This window comes from Fundulus heteroclitus, chromosome 1 (genome assembly GCF_011125445.2).
Source record: "Fundulus heteroclitus isolate FHET01 chromosome 1, MU-UCD_Fhet_4.1, whole genome shotgun sequence".
NCBI lineage: Eukaryota > Metazoa > Chordata > Actinopteri > Cyprinodontiformes > Fundulidae > Fundulus > Fundulus heteroclitus.
The window spans coordinates 34,894,813-34,911,478 of record NC_046361.1 but is presented as its reverse complement, the minus strand read 5'-3'; the positions used below and the strand labels follow the sequence as shown (position 1 = coordinate 34,911,478).

Below are 16,666 nucleotides of genomic sequence, written 5' to 3'. Positions count from 1 at the left end.
TTTCAAGAATGACATGTTTACTTGTTGTTGGCATCACTTAGGCGCCTAGAGCCCTTGTCACTTTATCACCCCACAGGGTACCATTATGACAGCTCCCCTCGCTCCAGTTGTTGAACTTCTTCAGGGGTTGGTTCAATAATCTCAACAGATTGCTTTGGGGGCAAAAAGCAGCAGCCTTCTTGGCACACTAACTTAATTGAACCCCCGATGATTTTCTGACAAAATGCCTTGCTCCCCATCAACTCCAGATAGGTAACGCGAAGAATGCACCCCTGGTGGGGTTCAGTTGAAACAAAAGCAAATGTAATTGCTGCTTGATTTAAAACGGTGTAAGACTTAATGAGTGAAAAATATCTTAAAGATGGCCAAGTCTGCACTCTTGGAATCGCTGATCAGTTGGAGACATTTACTAATGACCTCAACCTTCAAGACCAGAATTACGGGTGCTGCAGAGGATGGATACAAATTGATTTCAAGGAATGATTTCAAATTTATTTCAAGCAATTTTCCCATGTTGTTGTTTCAAAACAAAGTATAGAGGTGACTAACAAAGGTCACATTTTAATTAATAAAGGCATTACAAGAATAAAATTAAGCAGAATAAAAATTAAGGGAACTAATAACTTAGATTTAGCAACTATATATGTTTAAGCCCTCTCTAAAAAAAACATTGATTTAAAACTGTTACAGGATATTCAAGTCTGTATAGTTGTTTTAATATTCACTTTATTTTTCATTTTTCTATTGCTGCTAGTGCTAACATGTGCTTCTGACAGCTCATAAAGGTCACACGGATATGATGCAGATCCCGGCTTCATTTTAATTATTCATAGGACTAAATAGAGCTCCAAATGTCAAAGGTACATGATCAATACTAGTAGGTCACAAATTCCCTTTCATTTATGTTTGCAAAGGACACACACACCAACACACACATAGATAGATAGAGGATAGATAGATAGATAGATAGATAGATAGATAGATAGATAGATAGATAGATAGATAGATAGATAGATAGATAGATAGATAGATAGATAGATAGATAGATAGATAGATAGATAGATAGATAGACTTAGCAGTTCCTCATCTCCTCTCATCACTTTAACTTATTTTTGCCTCACTTTTCTCCACACCTCTCTCTGTATTTAAACATCCTGGTTTTTATTACTTATTGCTGATGTTTTGTCATTGATTTTTACATTATTTTTTCTTATTATTGATCCTCCTGACTTTTGCCATTTTGCTTTTTGTAGGGTGTCTTTTTTGCAGGTTAATAATTATTCCAGTAAATCATGACACATGGATTTGTGTACACATTTGTAACTGTTTACAAATAAAATTGTACATTTAGTGTTAATTAAATTCATGAATGAAGTATATAATCAAAATATGATTATAATTAAAGTTTAAGTTTTTTTTCATATATCAAATTGTGACACCTTTGGATTTCCATAATCACAGGCAAACCACTCCAAGAATAATCTTTGTGCACCAGGTCAATTGTTTTTTTTTTTTATTATTAAAGCTTTTAATGAATGAAAGAACACTAGTAGAGTGCCAATATTACCTATTTCATGCAGTGATTTTTGGATGTATTTCAATAGCTGGCTACAAAACAAATAAAAATACAGGACTCAAAAATGACTCAGACATGATGTTAATGGCTGCTAGATTACTGAATTGCATTCAAGTCAAATCATTAAGATTGACCAGAGGAAGACATGCGGCAAACGTCCACGGTTCAGATGTCAATGGTACTGCATCATCTAGATGGATGCAGTAAAGACTGAGGCGCGCACCACCACCTCGTGTTTTACTTCGACTTTTAACTCCTGTCGCACCTACAGCACACCCCACCACTGTCCTACAGCTCCTGTCTCCTGTCATATGGTTTCTCTAGATCTACAAAGACTCAATGCAGCTTTTCCCGACCCTCTCTGTACTTCCCCATCAAGATTTCCAAAAGCAAACACAGCATCTGTGGTGCTTTTTTCTTCTTGGCATGAAACTAAACTGATGCTCACAGATGCTCACTTCTGGCCTTAGTTCTGGTTTCCACTACTTTCCCCATAACTTCATAGTATAAGTCATACTGTTATTCTTCTGCAGTTCAAGTTGTCACAACTCTGCACATCTCCCTTGTTTTTGAAAATCGGTACAGCACACTTCTCCATTCCTCAGTGCATCTTCTCACTTTCTAAGATCTCATTAAACAGCCTAGTCACAAACTCTACTGCTGTCTCTCCTAGACACTATCCATACTTCCACGGGTATTTCATCAGGACCAGCTGCCTTTCGCTCTTCATCTTTTTCTTGCCTTCCTTACTTCATGCTTATTAGTCTTTACAGCTTCCTGATCTACAAAAGTCATTACTTCTGCTCTTTGATCTCTCTCATTTTCCTCGTTCATCAAGCTATGAAAGTACTCGTTCCATCTTCCTATACCAACTTGTGCACCTGTCAGTACATTTCCATCTGGAACCTTAATCAATCCTAGACCTGCTGAAACAACCCTTCCCATCTCTGTCTATCTGCCTCAACAACCTGTACTCTCCTTATCCTAAAAGTCTCCTATCATAAAAGTCACTGTATAAACCCTTTGCTTGTCCTTAACTGCCATTGGCTTCACTTTACACTGAATCTCTCTGTAACTCCTGGCAATTTTGTATAGAGACTAAACAATTCAGTTTTGTTCTCAGTGACCTTCTCCAACAAACATATGATGGTTTAACAGTACAGCTGTACTTATAGAGAGGATTAAATACACAAAAGTTGACATCCATTACTAATAAGGTGACTGCTGAAGTTAATTGAGGGGTATCAGAGATAAAAGGGGCTTAGACACAAACATTTTATTTGTGAACGTTTTTAAAAACAATTTACATTTTTCCTTCACTTCACCATCATGTGCAACTTTGCATTGGTCTATCACATGACAACTGAAAAAGTTAACGTTGACAGAAGAGCTTAACAAAACCAGCATGGTAACAAACAGCCTATGAGTGGGCTAGGTAATAGTAGGAAATGAGAAGGCCTAAATAGGATGGAAAACAGGTGGGAGACATGAGTGTGATGAGAAGGCAACAGGTGGACTGAATAAACTTAATTGGAAGGTGGCCTATGTCGGAGAGTAAAAGACTGAACACATATACAGGGAAAAACGAAACACAAGGGAAGCACAAAACAAGCGACTCAAGACGAAGAACTGACAAGTTTAAAACATAAAAGTAAATTAGAAAAGATAAAAGAATAATATTAATATTAAGAATTAAAGAATGCTAAACAGTTTGGAAAAAACTATCCAAAAACCTCTAAATCATGACAAGATTGTCCAAGATTGTCTTTAAGTTTTTGACATTTTAGCATGCATGCTTCCACCAAACATAATATAAAAGCAAGATTTTAAGCATGTTTTATCAGCCCTAACAGTTCTTCAACCACATTCAGAGAGTAAAAGACGTCTTTGTGTCGACTTCAGCTTGTCTTTCACTATTACACTCCATCTTTGGATGGAAGGCAATGCCATCTTTTATATTTCATCTGTTTAAACATCTTCCGCTGTTTACCAGCATACCAGATTCAATCAACAAAGCGGAAATTTCATTGTTGTGAACTTTCTAACTTCTCTATTCTGCATGTATACCAAACCGAACATGTAATTATCTCATGACTTATAAGCAACATCCTTTATTACGTTAAAGCTGTTACCTTAATGTTCCTCCCCCGCCCCACTTGTTTTGCTGAAACTTGTCACCCCTGATCAAAGCAAAAATGTCATGATCTCTATTCAGCGTCATATTTCTTGTGGCGTGAGCGCCTTAAAATACATTAACCTGGTTTTGCTAATAAAAAAAAAAAAAGATTCATGCAGTGCAGATGCTACCGTCATCCCTCGAAAACAGGACATAATTCTACGCAGACAATCAAAGTGCCACTTTATGCTTTAATGGCTCCTGACATAATTTGCTGTGCTCCCACATTATTTGTGAGCCTTCCCACACTTCCGCAGCAGAGAAATCCGGATTGCAGCTGCATGTGTGGCGTTAAGACTGCAGCACTCAGACAGGCGGCCCTGGGGATTTGGCCAATCACTGAGTTCTTCCCAAGGCTCATTGAGTGTGATCAGGGCTCGGTGCGACCTTAGTAGTGTTGATGGGGCTAAGAGCCCACATACAACACATATCAGGACATTCATTCCACTTAATACTATTAGCTCAGTGGGAACTCCCGGAGGACCTCTCTAAAGTCAAAGTTAGTGTTATAAATAGAGCTAGTATTTAGATAGTAGAAGGCAAAAATCCTAAACGTCCATTGTCTTAAGCACATTTCACCCTCGATTAGCTGCATAATTGGTTAGATTAAACCATAGATTTCACATTCTCAGCTGAATAGCCTTGAAGGCTTAAAGCGCAGCTGTCTGTTCTAGGTGTCTGGTTTTAGTGTTGCACCCTTAGGCTTTTTTATCACTCGTTGTGGCAGCCACATGTGCCTGACCAATGGAGCAAGTGGAGCAACAGCTTTTTCGACTCCGTAAATAAATCTGATCCTACCCTGCCACCGGGCATATTTGCTAAATCTTTGTGTGTTCAGATTTTGCCTTTTTAGATTAAAATATAATTGCCAAATTCAAGTCCCATTATGCTCCTCCTTTTTAAAAATTTTCTGTATAACTTAATCTGAGTGCAAAACAAACAAACAAGCCTTATTGTATTGTTATCGTTACCTTCACGTCCATTTTAAGTGTTACAACAGGGGTGCATTTCTCATACTGGATGCAAATCAGTCAAAAATAACGCTTTAAATTGTTGGTAATATCTCAATTAATGCGGTTGAAGCTGTTCAGATGTCATCAGTCTGCAGAAGTGACAGTGCTGCTTCTGTTTCTGAGTACATGCAAACATATGCAGGTATTATGCAGCCTGTGTCTGGTGCAATGCAGCTTCCTTAGAGGTTATAGAAACATAATTCCGTTGGATAATTCATCACAAGTTATTATTAAGACGGTATCATTCATTAAACTGATGATTCGTTAATTACCAGATCATAATGTAACACATGGTCCTTCTTTTCAAAAATTGGTGAATCACCTAAAAATGTTGAACACATTTTTTCTTATTTAACATCTGACTAACCTTTAACACATCTTCAGCACCTTTTAGATTGTAATTTCACAGTAAACACAAACACCTTTTTGTGGGAACCTTAACCTTGCACATGGAAAATAGTAATTAAGTTATTTATTAAGACAAACAAACAAGGATCCATAATTAACAGTATTGGCAGGTCAAATACATAATTTAAAAAACATATTTTTCTTGTTCACTGAGTCAAAACTGATATAAGTTTAGGCAATTCCGATTGATGTTAAACCCCTAATTTTAAATTCTTAGGTATCTTTCTCCATTTTGTGTTGGATTTGAATTTGACATCTCTATGACGGAAAAAGCAGCACATTTTTTCACTTATGTATTTTTTTTGTTGATAAATCTGATAATTGTTGATGAATGTTTTTGATACATTAAACTCCTCAAATATTTCACTCTTTATGTCCCATTTCATCATGTACATTAGATGGATCAATCTTCAGAAACCAGATGACATTAAAACACATCCAGCTTGCACTAACAAAAGGGGCGTGGCCTAACTCCACCAATGTGCTTTAAGCTTTCCCCTACAGCTAATAATAATATCTGTCTAAGCTTTGTGTTGCAGTCCTCACGCAGATTCTCTAAATCCATGCGGTATTTCAAATCAGGATCTGTAGGAGTTTCGTCCAGGTTTGGTCATTCTGGTCCATTTCTAGCCTCTTTTGTTTCAGTGAACTGATAGTATTACTCCTCTCCCTCCAATGCCTCGGTTTCCAAGTCTCTCACAGCTGTTCCTAATCTGATAATTTACTGAACTGTGTAGCATTCAGTATTCAAACTACCCATAAATACTTTTTGGTTTCATTGCTCCTACATAGTCTACGGCATGCTGTTGCAGTCACTATTGTGGTCCTGTCTCCTGGGTTGTTAATAAAACCAATGCTCCTGCCTACATTTGGCTCCTCATCAAAATCAAAATGACTGACTGTTGTACCCCACGGTCGATTCATGAATGAAATTCCAACTCTTTTTTTCATCAAATTGCTTTTATTTAAAACAGTAAAAGTAATTCCATCTATTGCAAACAATATATTTGAATCGTGATAAAGTTATCTAAAGCCACTTAATAACAGTCCGTTTGATTTGATACCTAGATCAAAGCAGAAATGTACAATAAATCTCCATTTATCTTGTAGTTGTCTTCAAGTGATTTATTTTTTTCTTGTTTGCAAAGTAGCTCAAATTTAGTCACACCAAAAAGAGAACATTTCTAAACACCAATTTCCAACTTTTGCAACTGATGGTATGACTGTTGTATGGAAGATTATGTGAAACTGAAGACAATTTTCCACATTGATGGAATAAAGTTTTCTAAAACTTAATTATTAATCTTATTTTTCTGTTAGAATTAGGACTGCACTCTTATTAGGTCATTCTAGCGAATGTGTGTAGCACCGATCATCTGTACATGAAGTCTGACAGTTTGATGGCTCCTCCGCTACGGATCACCTTGTGTTTAAGCTGATGGGCAAAGCTTTTTATTCCACACAGAACACTCTGCATGTTATCCAAAAAGTTACATTTTTATCCTTTCTGATCAAAGCGCTATGTTTCACATACTTGCCGTGGATAGGTTGGCAATACGCAGCCAGGGGTTTTTGTGTATTTTCCCCAACACTGGCGTTCTTCCCACTTTTCCATAAAGGGCAGATTTGTGATGTGCTTCATGGTTTCCATATGTTGTTTGCTCGCTAATTCTCTTTTAAAAAAAAAAGACCTCACAGAACAGCTGCATCCATACCGAGTTTAAATTACACGCAGGTGCATTCAAATTTTCCTTCTGAAGGCGAATGATTGAACTGGATTATAGCTTGAGGTGTCGAAAAGCCCGGTGCCTGATACAAATACACACCACACTATACGTTCTGTTTTTTTATGTGGAAAACCATTCATCATTTTCCTTTTACTTCACAGTTTTCTGTTGCTTTGTGTTGGTATATCACATAAAATTCCCTCAAAATGATATATTGAAGTTTATGTTTGTAACAGTTAATGGCAATGCAGTGTTTCTTTTTTTTTTAAAGGGCACCGTAAATGCTGAATGTTGAGAGGCTGTTAAACAGTAACCTTTTAAATTAAGAGTTAAAAATTTGGACAAAACTTTACTCAAAACACAGTCTTTAAAAGGAGTCTCCGAATACGTTATAAAATCGTTCACTGTGGGCTGAAATCTCAGGGCTGGATGTAAAACTGTTATTTGATTTTTTTTTTTTTTCCTGTCTGTGTTCTGAAAGGAAAGCGTTGACCTTGGGGAGATCATGTTCTCACTGTGCTACCTGCCTACCGCAGGCAGACTCACACTAACCGTCATCAAGTGCAGGAACCTCAAGGCCATGGACATCACCGGGTACTCTGGTGAGTCGCCTTCTCTCTGTATGATTCACTCACAATGACAGCGAGTCAAAATGAATGATCCTCCTCATAATACCCATTTGTATGCATGTCAGAGAGAATGAAGAAGCCTCGGAAGATGGTCCGCGTCGGTGAATTCGGATTATTTCAGCAGCTATTAACACCCTGCACCTGCAAGATTAAAACTTTGTCAGCAAATAGTTGCAGGCGGTCTGCTATTTTAATAGAGTGCCATCCTACCTCTCTATTGGGATATCACTTGTAAGAGGTGACATTTATTAGGCTTTAAATGCCAGAGTTCAGGTGTTATTCAGAATGAATGTGGCGCTTTCTTCCTCACACATTTAATGACATTTCACAGTTTTGATGTGACTCACAGTTTTTAATTCCCTTAGTTGTCAGAGCTTTTGCTGTCTGCCATTATTTCAGTCTGTTCATTGTAAACCCAAATCTATTGTTTTGTGCCTCCCAGCATAGCCAACTGTTTATGTATCCGGAGCAGCTTACAAATGACTAAAACTTGGCTTGATGGACGGCAGGCAGAGATTTATCGCTCACAAATGAAGAGTGAAATCAGCATTCGGGGAGCTTTCTCGCTGATGCTATTTGGAAGCTATCTTTGGCGTCACATCCATTTTGTTTACGCGCGGGCGATGAGTCACTTTGATGCACGTTACTGATGCCAGGTCCTCCAGCATTGCTTCCCTGTTCAAGTAGAAACACTCATGCACTAGTTTATCAAGTCCAGAAGGGATGTTTCTTTGCTGACGGCAGACATTTAACTCTTGTCTTTTTCAAACAATGCCCTAAATTGGATCGTTACTGCTCCGCCGGGGTGGGAATGAGATGAACAACTAGGAGGATGTACAAACACGATGAATTTTAATGAGGTTTTTTTTTTTCTTCCCTTGTTCTTTATCTTCTCACCATTAGATCCGTATGTCAAAGTGTCGCTCATTTGTGATGGCAGACGTTTGAAAAAGAAGAAGACGAGCATTAAAAAGAACACCCTGAATCCCACCTACAACGAGGCCATCATCTTTGACATCCCTCCAGACAGTATGGACCACGTCAGCTTGCACATCTCTGTGATGGACTATGATTTGTACGTTAATTCTAGAGCTTAAGTCATGAATTAAAATTTTGTTTGACAAATAATAATTTGGGGGGTGGGACTAAGAAGATTATGGTTGCCAGAAAATATTTGCCTCTTACACGTGTCTCCTATTTTTGCTAAACTTAAATGTTTTAGAACATCAAACACATTTTAATGTTGGATAACGATAACCTGCATAAATACAACATGCAGTTACAAATGATTTAATTTACTCTGTAACAAAAGCCATCCTATCTGAACCCGTCTGGCCATATGTAAAAAAATAAATAGAAATATCAATTAGAATGCATCAGCATTAATTGCTGAGTTGCTTGATGCAACAAGAAGTTTGACGTTTAAGCACAATTTACAAAAAGGTAAATATAAATGTCTCTTGTAAATATAAACATATACATTTTCAACCAAGAAGGCGACATGGTTGGATAGGTGCAAATAAGTTTGGCATCAATCTAGAATCTCTATTTAATGTCCATCAGGGAGAAAGCGCTGCTGGTTTTTGTAAGCAGCGCCGTCCTGAAGGTAAAAGTCTACATAGTTTGCATGTATGATGCGTCGGGTCTACAGAGGTGTTAGCTGCACGTTTTTGACCCTAGACCTGTACAAGGATGATGGACAAACACAGGACACACAAATCATGAATTAACTGTGATTAGCCCCGTTTTTTTTGGTTCATTTCTACTACCTGAACTGTAGTATCAAGATATCACCTAAATACAACTTGTCTTAAAAAATTTTAATCTGTCAAAATATCTCCAAAACATGATGTGTTGCTTTTGGGGACATTTCAAAGCAATTCTGTGTCATTGGGACTCCAGCAAATGATAGTGAAAGCCATTATTTATTAATACATTGAACTGGTTCAGACATTTGATCAGGATGCCCTCTGGGCGCCTCCCTTTGTGGGTTCTCTGGGCATGTCCCACCAGGAGGAGACCCCAAGGTATACACAGAACTTGCTGGAGGAACTATAAATCCCATCTGGCCTGAGAACTACCATATTTTTTGGAAGTATGGTAAATTTGGTGCGCTTTATGTGTCTATGTTCACGTATAAGGCGCACCGGATTATAAGGCGCATTAAATATTGTTCCCAAGTCTGTAAAATCACTCTGTCCCTTCGCGTACACAGCTCTCTCCTGAGAGGTAGAGCTATTCGTCTCTGCTGGGAGGACAGAGTAGTTGGATTACACTGCCCTGTTTCTAACATAAAGCCAAAATAAACTTCAATGTAATATTGAATTAACTCACTTGGTTTATTGTTGCTAGCTTGACCCCGGGGCGCAGGCTGCCTTACATAAATACATTTCTAGTTTAGACATTACAGTCAGGCAGTCTTGTAGACAGCTCAGGGGTCCTTTTATGGGGCCAATCAGGTGTTGACATAGTTTACCGTAAATCCCAGAATATCCAGTGAGCGGAGCGGCTTCGTTGCTAACCAAAATCATACTTACACATTTTGACAGATTGTTGAGCACATTGTACCGCATAAAATCAGTCAGTAAGCACAACAAGTATGGTAATAATATGTAAGGCTCACCGGATTATAAAGCACACCATCAATTTTTGAGAAAATCTAAGAATTTTAAGTGTGCCTTGTAGTCCAGTACTTGGGATCTTCCAGAATGAGCTGGAGAATGCTGACAGGGAGAGAGATGTTTGGGTTTCCCTCCTGAACGTGTTGGCCCACAACCCGATCTCTGGATTGCAATGATCGAGAACTGAGGACCCAGAATTCAGCCAGACAAAACAGATAATATAAAAGACTGCAGAAGTGAGCACAGAGCCGAAAACGAGATGACAGCATCAGGCAGGAGGATCAAAAAGGAGAGTCCGAAAACTGAGAGCCCATCCAGAGTCAGAGCCAGGAGATCAGAAATCCAAAACAGTCCTAATCAGAATCCAAGGCCAGAGTCAGGGCACAGATACAGGTCCGGTAACAGGCAGGCAAAACAGGTCCGACAAGGACTAGGCAGGCTCAGAGAATCCAGAGACAGAAAACAGGTCAGGTACCAGGCAGGTAATCAGGTACGACAGGGATCAGGCATGCTCAGGTAATCGGGAGACAAAACCAGGTCAGATCACAGGTAGGCAGGGAAGCAGAAAACGCTGGATTAGACTCACCAGAGGCTCAAAATAATCTGGCAGCAAAGAGTAGATTGAGGTGGGTATAAGTAAGGAAGTGAACATGTGACTAATTACTGGTAACAGATGGAACTGATCTAAGGAAGGGTGGTGACTAGAAGTGGACTGAACTGATTGGTTAGCGGCTGGTGACAGAGTAGAGACAGGCTAAATGAAGAAAAGTCCAAAACTAAAACTAAATAAATCTTTAAGCGGCAACTATTTTTCACTGCACTATATGAAATAAACATTGAGTAAATAAATTATAATAGACCAGAGGAATTTGAGTAGAGCACATCGAATAGGCGTAATTAAAAAGACAGTTGGGTTGGTAATTCCAATTTAGCATCTCAAACACTAAAATGAGATACTCCGGATAAAGAAAAGAGCAGAAGCGGCACGGTGTGGCGTTTTGTGTTTATAGAATGTGACTCTGTCCAAAGAATGGTTGGAGTGCAGACAGCTGACAGAATGAGAGCATGCATGTTAAAGGTCAGCTTGTGGGTATTTTTCTTTTCCTGGTCCTTTGTTGTAAAAAGGAGTGGATACCTGCAGAATTAGATACCTTACCCTTTATGTGTTATTTACAGCCTGCCGTCGTGAGGAGACCTCATTATGTGGTCTTTATAATGTAGGGTGTTTTTAAAAGAAAAAAAGACAATCTACATTCATCCACTATTTACTAAGTTGTTAAGAAAGAGAAGCTGTAAAACCTCCGAAGCGAGTCAGTCTAAATGCCACAGAGACAACCAGCTGCATCAGTTGAAAGGGGACGGGCAATCAGCATTGTGTCTTCTTTGATTACAAAATGGCCCCATGCAATTATATATAAAAAAAATGGCATGTATAAGATGTTGCATCAAGTTAAGACAGATTTATTCATAGCATTATGTGCTCGTGCCTCCGCAGGGTGGGTCATAATGAGATCATTGGTGTGATGAGGGTTGGAAGCCACGCTGAGGGACTTGGCAGGGACCACTGGAATGAAATGCTGGCTTATCCACGGAAACCCATCGCACACTGGCATCCTCTCCTGGAGTCCAAGAAGTCTGAGAAGGAGGTGAGTAAGATCACAGGGATTTTAAATGAAGTGTTTTACGGGGGAGTGGAGCTCTCCGTTTCTCAGATCAAGGCCCATCGGTGGACAGATTTCCACTATCTGGTACATGTCAAGCTAAAAAGTATCATTTAGTATTTATGCATGTCATGTGTTGTGCATCAGAGAGTTATTTTATTTGCCACTATTTTTATCAGTAACTGCACAATGGCGCCTTAATTGGATCTTTCCACTGATCAGCAGAAACGTATTCATACGCCGGTATAAAATGTTTGAAATACAGCGGCGGTGGCATTTATTGCACAAAAAGTGCTCTGGTGACACATTTATAATTAAGTTGCTACATAATAACAGCAGAAGACTTTGCCAATATTTGTGAGAACATGTTATATTGTCCTGTCTGTCAGAGAAATGTAAATTACTAGCGTTATTTTGCATTGCAAGTGGCCTTGCTTGTGTAGCCTATTCTGCCACATTCAAAGACCTGCAGCCATAATTTAGTTTTCACCCTCACTGGGTCAAGACAGTGGCTGAAAATTATAGGAAACCTATGAGAAGATTTGGATTTTTTTTAGGATTATGATCCAAATCTTTTGACAAAAATCGGTTTGACTTTAAATGTTGTTGTATATTTGCCTACTCTGTTATTTTCTTTTTCTTCCTTCTTTTTTTAATTTCAAAGCTCTCTTTGAGACCTGGCTATGGTCCATCGAGGCAATATAAAAATATTTGTAAGATTTTGTTTGCTTTGATATACTTTTTCAGCTGCTAACAATAGCAGCTGTATAGTCTCTACACCAAGCTTTGAATCTAATCTCCAAAGGTGAACTCAGCAAGTTATGAGAAAGAGGTGAAGGTTGGGTTGCAGACGGACCGGTAATTTAAGAGCTTTACTTTTTAGCTTAACTCACTGCGACAGACCAGAGTACCGCCACATTACCCCAGATGAAGCCCTAATCTTTCTCCTTGTTCATCACTCATGAACAAAACACCAAGATCCTTAACCTTCTCTGATGGAGGCAGAAATAGACCCTCTGGTCAGAAAGAGCAGACCACCTTTTTTCAGGTGGAGAACCTCAGACTTACCCCCAAATTCCACATCCTGCGCTCCTGGACGTATCCACTCCATTCTAGACTGTGTCCGTGAGTCTGTGAAAAGCAACGCCTACTGCGACCGCCCATTACTAAGGGGTGGACCTGTTTCGGTTGAATTTGCATGTTATCTAAGCCATTACAAGGCCTTTGTTTGGACAGTAGTATAAAGCTTGGTACTCCACATTACTCCAGACTTTTTGAATTGAGAAAGCTTTCTGGAGAGGAAGCGAAACGTCTTTAACTACGGAAAACAAGTCCAGTTGCTTTGTTTTTTACTTTTTTTGGAACGCCTACTACATCCGTCTTGCTCCGCTCTGAGTTCCTTGGAGCTCGAGGAGAGCAAACGCGAGAGGTACGAGTTCACACCATAAAAAAGAGGATATAAAGGAGCCGGAAACAGAATTGACTTCTCATTTATCCTTTGAACAGTGTCCGAAAAGTTCTCTGTCGCTGATTTTACAATGACTCGCATATTTTTTATTTTTTTACTTTCGTCAACTATCGGTGAGTTAATCGGCCACCAAAAACGTATATGTTTTTGTAATTAAAATAATTGAATTGTGTTTTAGCTTACGTTACTAGACCTTTCAACCCACACTTCACCATTTTATACGAATGTCAGTAGACAACAGTGAGCTATTTCTCTCTGGCTGGAGTCCGACGGACCGGAACGGAGCAGGAAATAGTCCTATTCCGTGTTTTTGACAGTTTATCCGCTGGCCGGTGACGTTCGGAGACGTCATGGAGAATGTGCGGGATGATTATCGTTAATTAAACGGACGTACACGTTCGTTAACGGAACGGAGCGGTCACGGAGGATGTGGAATCTGAGGGTTAGAGAAAGTGACAAAACTTTTGTGTTATTCACAAAGTTTGTCCATCTTCTAACAGACACTGTGAGAAATGGTCACAACACAAAGTACAGGGACTAACTTTAAAGTAATGAGGACATCATGAAGATGAATCTATGTTTTTGAGGAAAATGCATATTTTTGGCCAAATTGGTTTAGTATTACTAGTTCTGTAACCGAAGTGACTGCTGAATGCCGAATGAATAAGTGCCTTGTGTTGTGTCCCTCAGTGGAAGGCGAGAACTGCCAGCTTTGACAGCCAGGGCTCCTGCCCCTCACCGAGGCCTCCTGCTAGTCCCTGAGATGAGCTACCTGTGACCCAGCAGCCCAGAAGGGGTTTCCTCCCTCCTCCTGATCCACTTCCTGTCTGTGTGCTTTGAGGAGAAACACGGTCCCACTGTTTCTCCCTTCTCCCTCTCTCTCCCTCTCATCCCTACCCGCCTCACTTCCTCAAGTCTAGTCCCAGAGCACTCCCAAGTACTGAACCAGGACTTTCTGTCTGTCGGCTGTGTGAAGCTCAGACTTTTCTCGGCGTGGCTGGCTTGATGGCCCGAAGCTGGATTTGTTTTCTGGGAGATTGGCTAACGATCCTGTCTGCAGGCATCGATTGCTGATTTGTCCAAGCTGAGGTAAATCGAGCTCGGTGGCCTCACAAAGGACTTGGAAAAACAGAGGTTTCAACTTCAAACGCTTGAGTCGCTTTGGTTAAAAAAAAAAAAGAAAAGAAAAAGGCACCGTCGGATGTCACTCCATAAGAGCAGCGGGTGTTTCACAAGTGGAGGCTGAGCCAAGGAAGAAAAAAAGAGATGATCTCAAAAGAAAGTTGTTTTAGAAGTCTATGCTATTTATTTTTGCAGTCCTGTATGAACGTAGAATAAAACCTTTTTTTAAAATAATTTATATATAATTAGCTTAAAAATATGTTAAGTTCACTGTACTGGCTAGTTCATTTCAACTTAAGATGTGTGATGATGATAGGAAAGGTCCGGCTGAAAGCTCAAGTATCTCTGGTTGACAGTGCACAGCTTTGTAGCTGGAAAAGTCTAAAAAGAAAAAACAAAACAAGGTAACTGGGATTCAGAGCGGAGTGACCTGGGTCCACTGCAGTTTAAAAGTTCAGGTAACTTCTAAAACTCCACAGTGTCATGAAGGCACAACAGCCTTACACCGTTAAAAAACAACAATTACTGAAACATGTGTAAATACAAGAGGAGCTGTTAATGAAGAGGAGCAAAGATCTCCATGAACAGGGACGTTTCAAGCACACTTTTAACACCCTTTTTATCTCGTTGGTGTTCAGTTTCTTCCAAAATAAAACGGAAATGCTTAATTTTCTTCCAAAATACTCAATAAAAAGCCCTTCCGTCTCCTTAATAGGCTTATTTTTGTTACTTATTTAGTTGGATGTAAATATATTTATGTACAGGTGTTTTGCTTTCTCTTTGCTTTGTTTTTCTAAATTAAAAAAATAATAAATGATATCATAAATATAATTTTAAAAATAATATATTGAATTTATCAGGCATTGTTGGTGATAACAATAATATAAAAAATCACAAGAAAGCGAATAAGGTGATAACAAACCCCTTTTTGAAGATGCAATTTTTTTATGTCTATTTCTTTCACTAAATATTCAGTTAGCTCCATGTGTGGGGATTTGCAGTAAACTATGATCGCTGCAAAAGGTAAAAGAAATAACTTAGTCTGTTTTTGCGTAGCAAAATGCACTAACTGAATATGAGGAAAGATTTCATAAACCAAGAAGAAAGCCTTTCTTTCATGCTGGCTAGTAGCTGTCGTCATTTAGTGTTTTTGGTGAGAACCTTAGTTGCTGTGGCAATTCAGAACAGTTATTAACCGTAATCGGGAAACAAGCGTAGTTTTTAGCTTGAACCACCTCACAGCGGAGCTACTGCCTTCCTTGTTTGTTTAGCACTGCAGCATACTCTAAACGTTTCTATTTCTGCTCATTTTTATCCACTTTTGCTAGCCTGAGAACAAATTCTGTCATCTGATGTAAATCTCTATCCTATTTGAGTCCCGGGTAAACTTTCGTTATCAAACTGAAGACACACATATCCCCATTCCCTGATTAGAAAATACACCTAAACGTGAGCTACGTGATAGGGAAAAAAAACATGGCTGACCTATCCATAGATACCCGCCTTGTCAACACAGCGCTACAATAAAGTTACATGGTATTGCAATGATCCATGCATTGAGTACGTGAAGCTTAAGGTAAGTTTCAACCCAGACAATTACTCTTTGGGGTCTTAAAAAAGTCTGGTCCCAAAACAACAAAGATTTTGCACCGTGCACTTCAGGTCAGCTGGCTGAAAGAAGGCTCCTAAACGTTTCCTTCACTTTATAAAATTATTACTGGTTGAGAAAAACACGGACAATCATAGGGTGGTATCCAAATGAGCCCTAGCCATAAATCTTATGAAGAGCATTTTTTTTTTTTAAAACTACAATTGGCCTTCTAAGATCAGTATGTCTGTGAAGGAGCTGACTGCAGCTGTCTAGCGGAACAGCTAGCCCAACTACTCATCCAGCTAATCTTAGCTTATTATTCTAAACAGAGAAGAACAGCAAAATATTTTTGCCAAATACACAAATTTAGTTGAAAACAAATGCAAAATCTCGTGAGCATTCTATACCATTTACTTGATTGTAGGTAAACAAATCTTCCATCCATCCATTGCTTATCTTTGAAGGTTCCAGCTAGCAGTAGGAATAACTGTTGCTTTTCTGCTTTTAATAAAACCAATTGAAACTTGTCGGACATTTACGAGCCAGGTACGAACCACCCAGAGTTGGTAAAGAGTATGTCATATTCCAAAGACTTTGGCACGACCTATTCTTACGGTGGCCCTGAAGTGTGAACCACATCAACAAATCTCTAAATACACCTACAAATTAAAAAA

General features: G+C 39.1%; 1 protein-coding gene across 1 annotated transcript in view; it reads left to right on the top strand.

The window, feature by feature from the left end:
- syt6a (synaptotagmin VIa) overlaps positions 1-16,666 on the top strand; it is a gene marked incomplete in the record, with an annotated part of 140,035 nt that extends 123,369 nt beyond the window's left edge. The window contains 1 exon segment of the mRNA XM_036141708.1: positions 13,970-16,666. Within this exon segment, the coding sequence (XP_035997601.1) occupies positions 13,970-14,041 (72 nt within the window).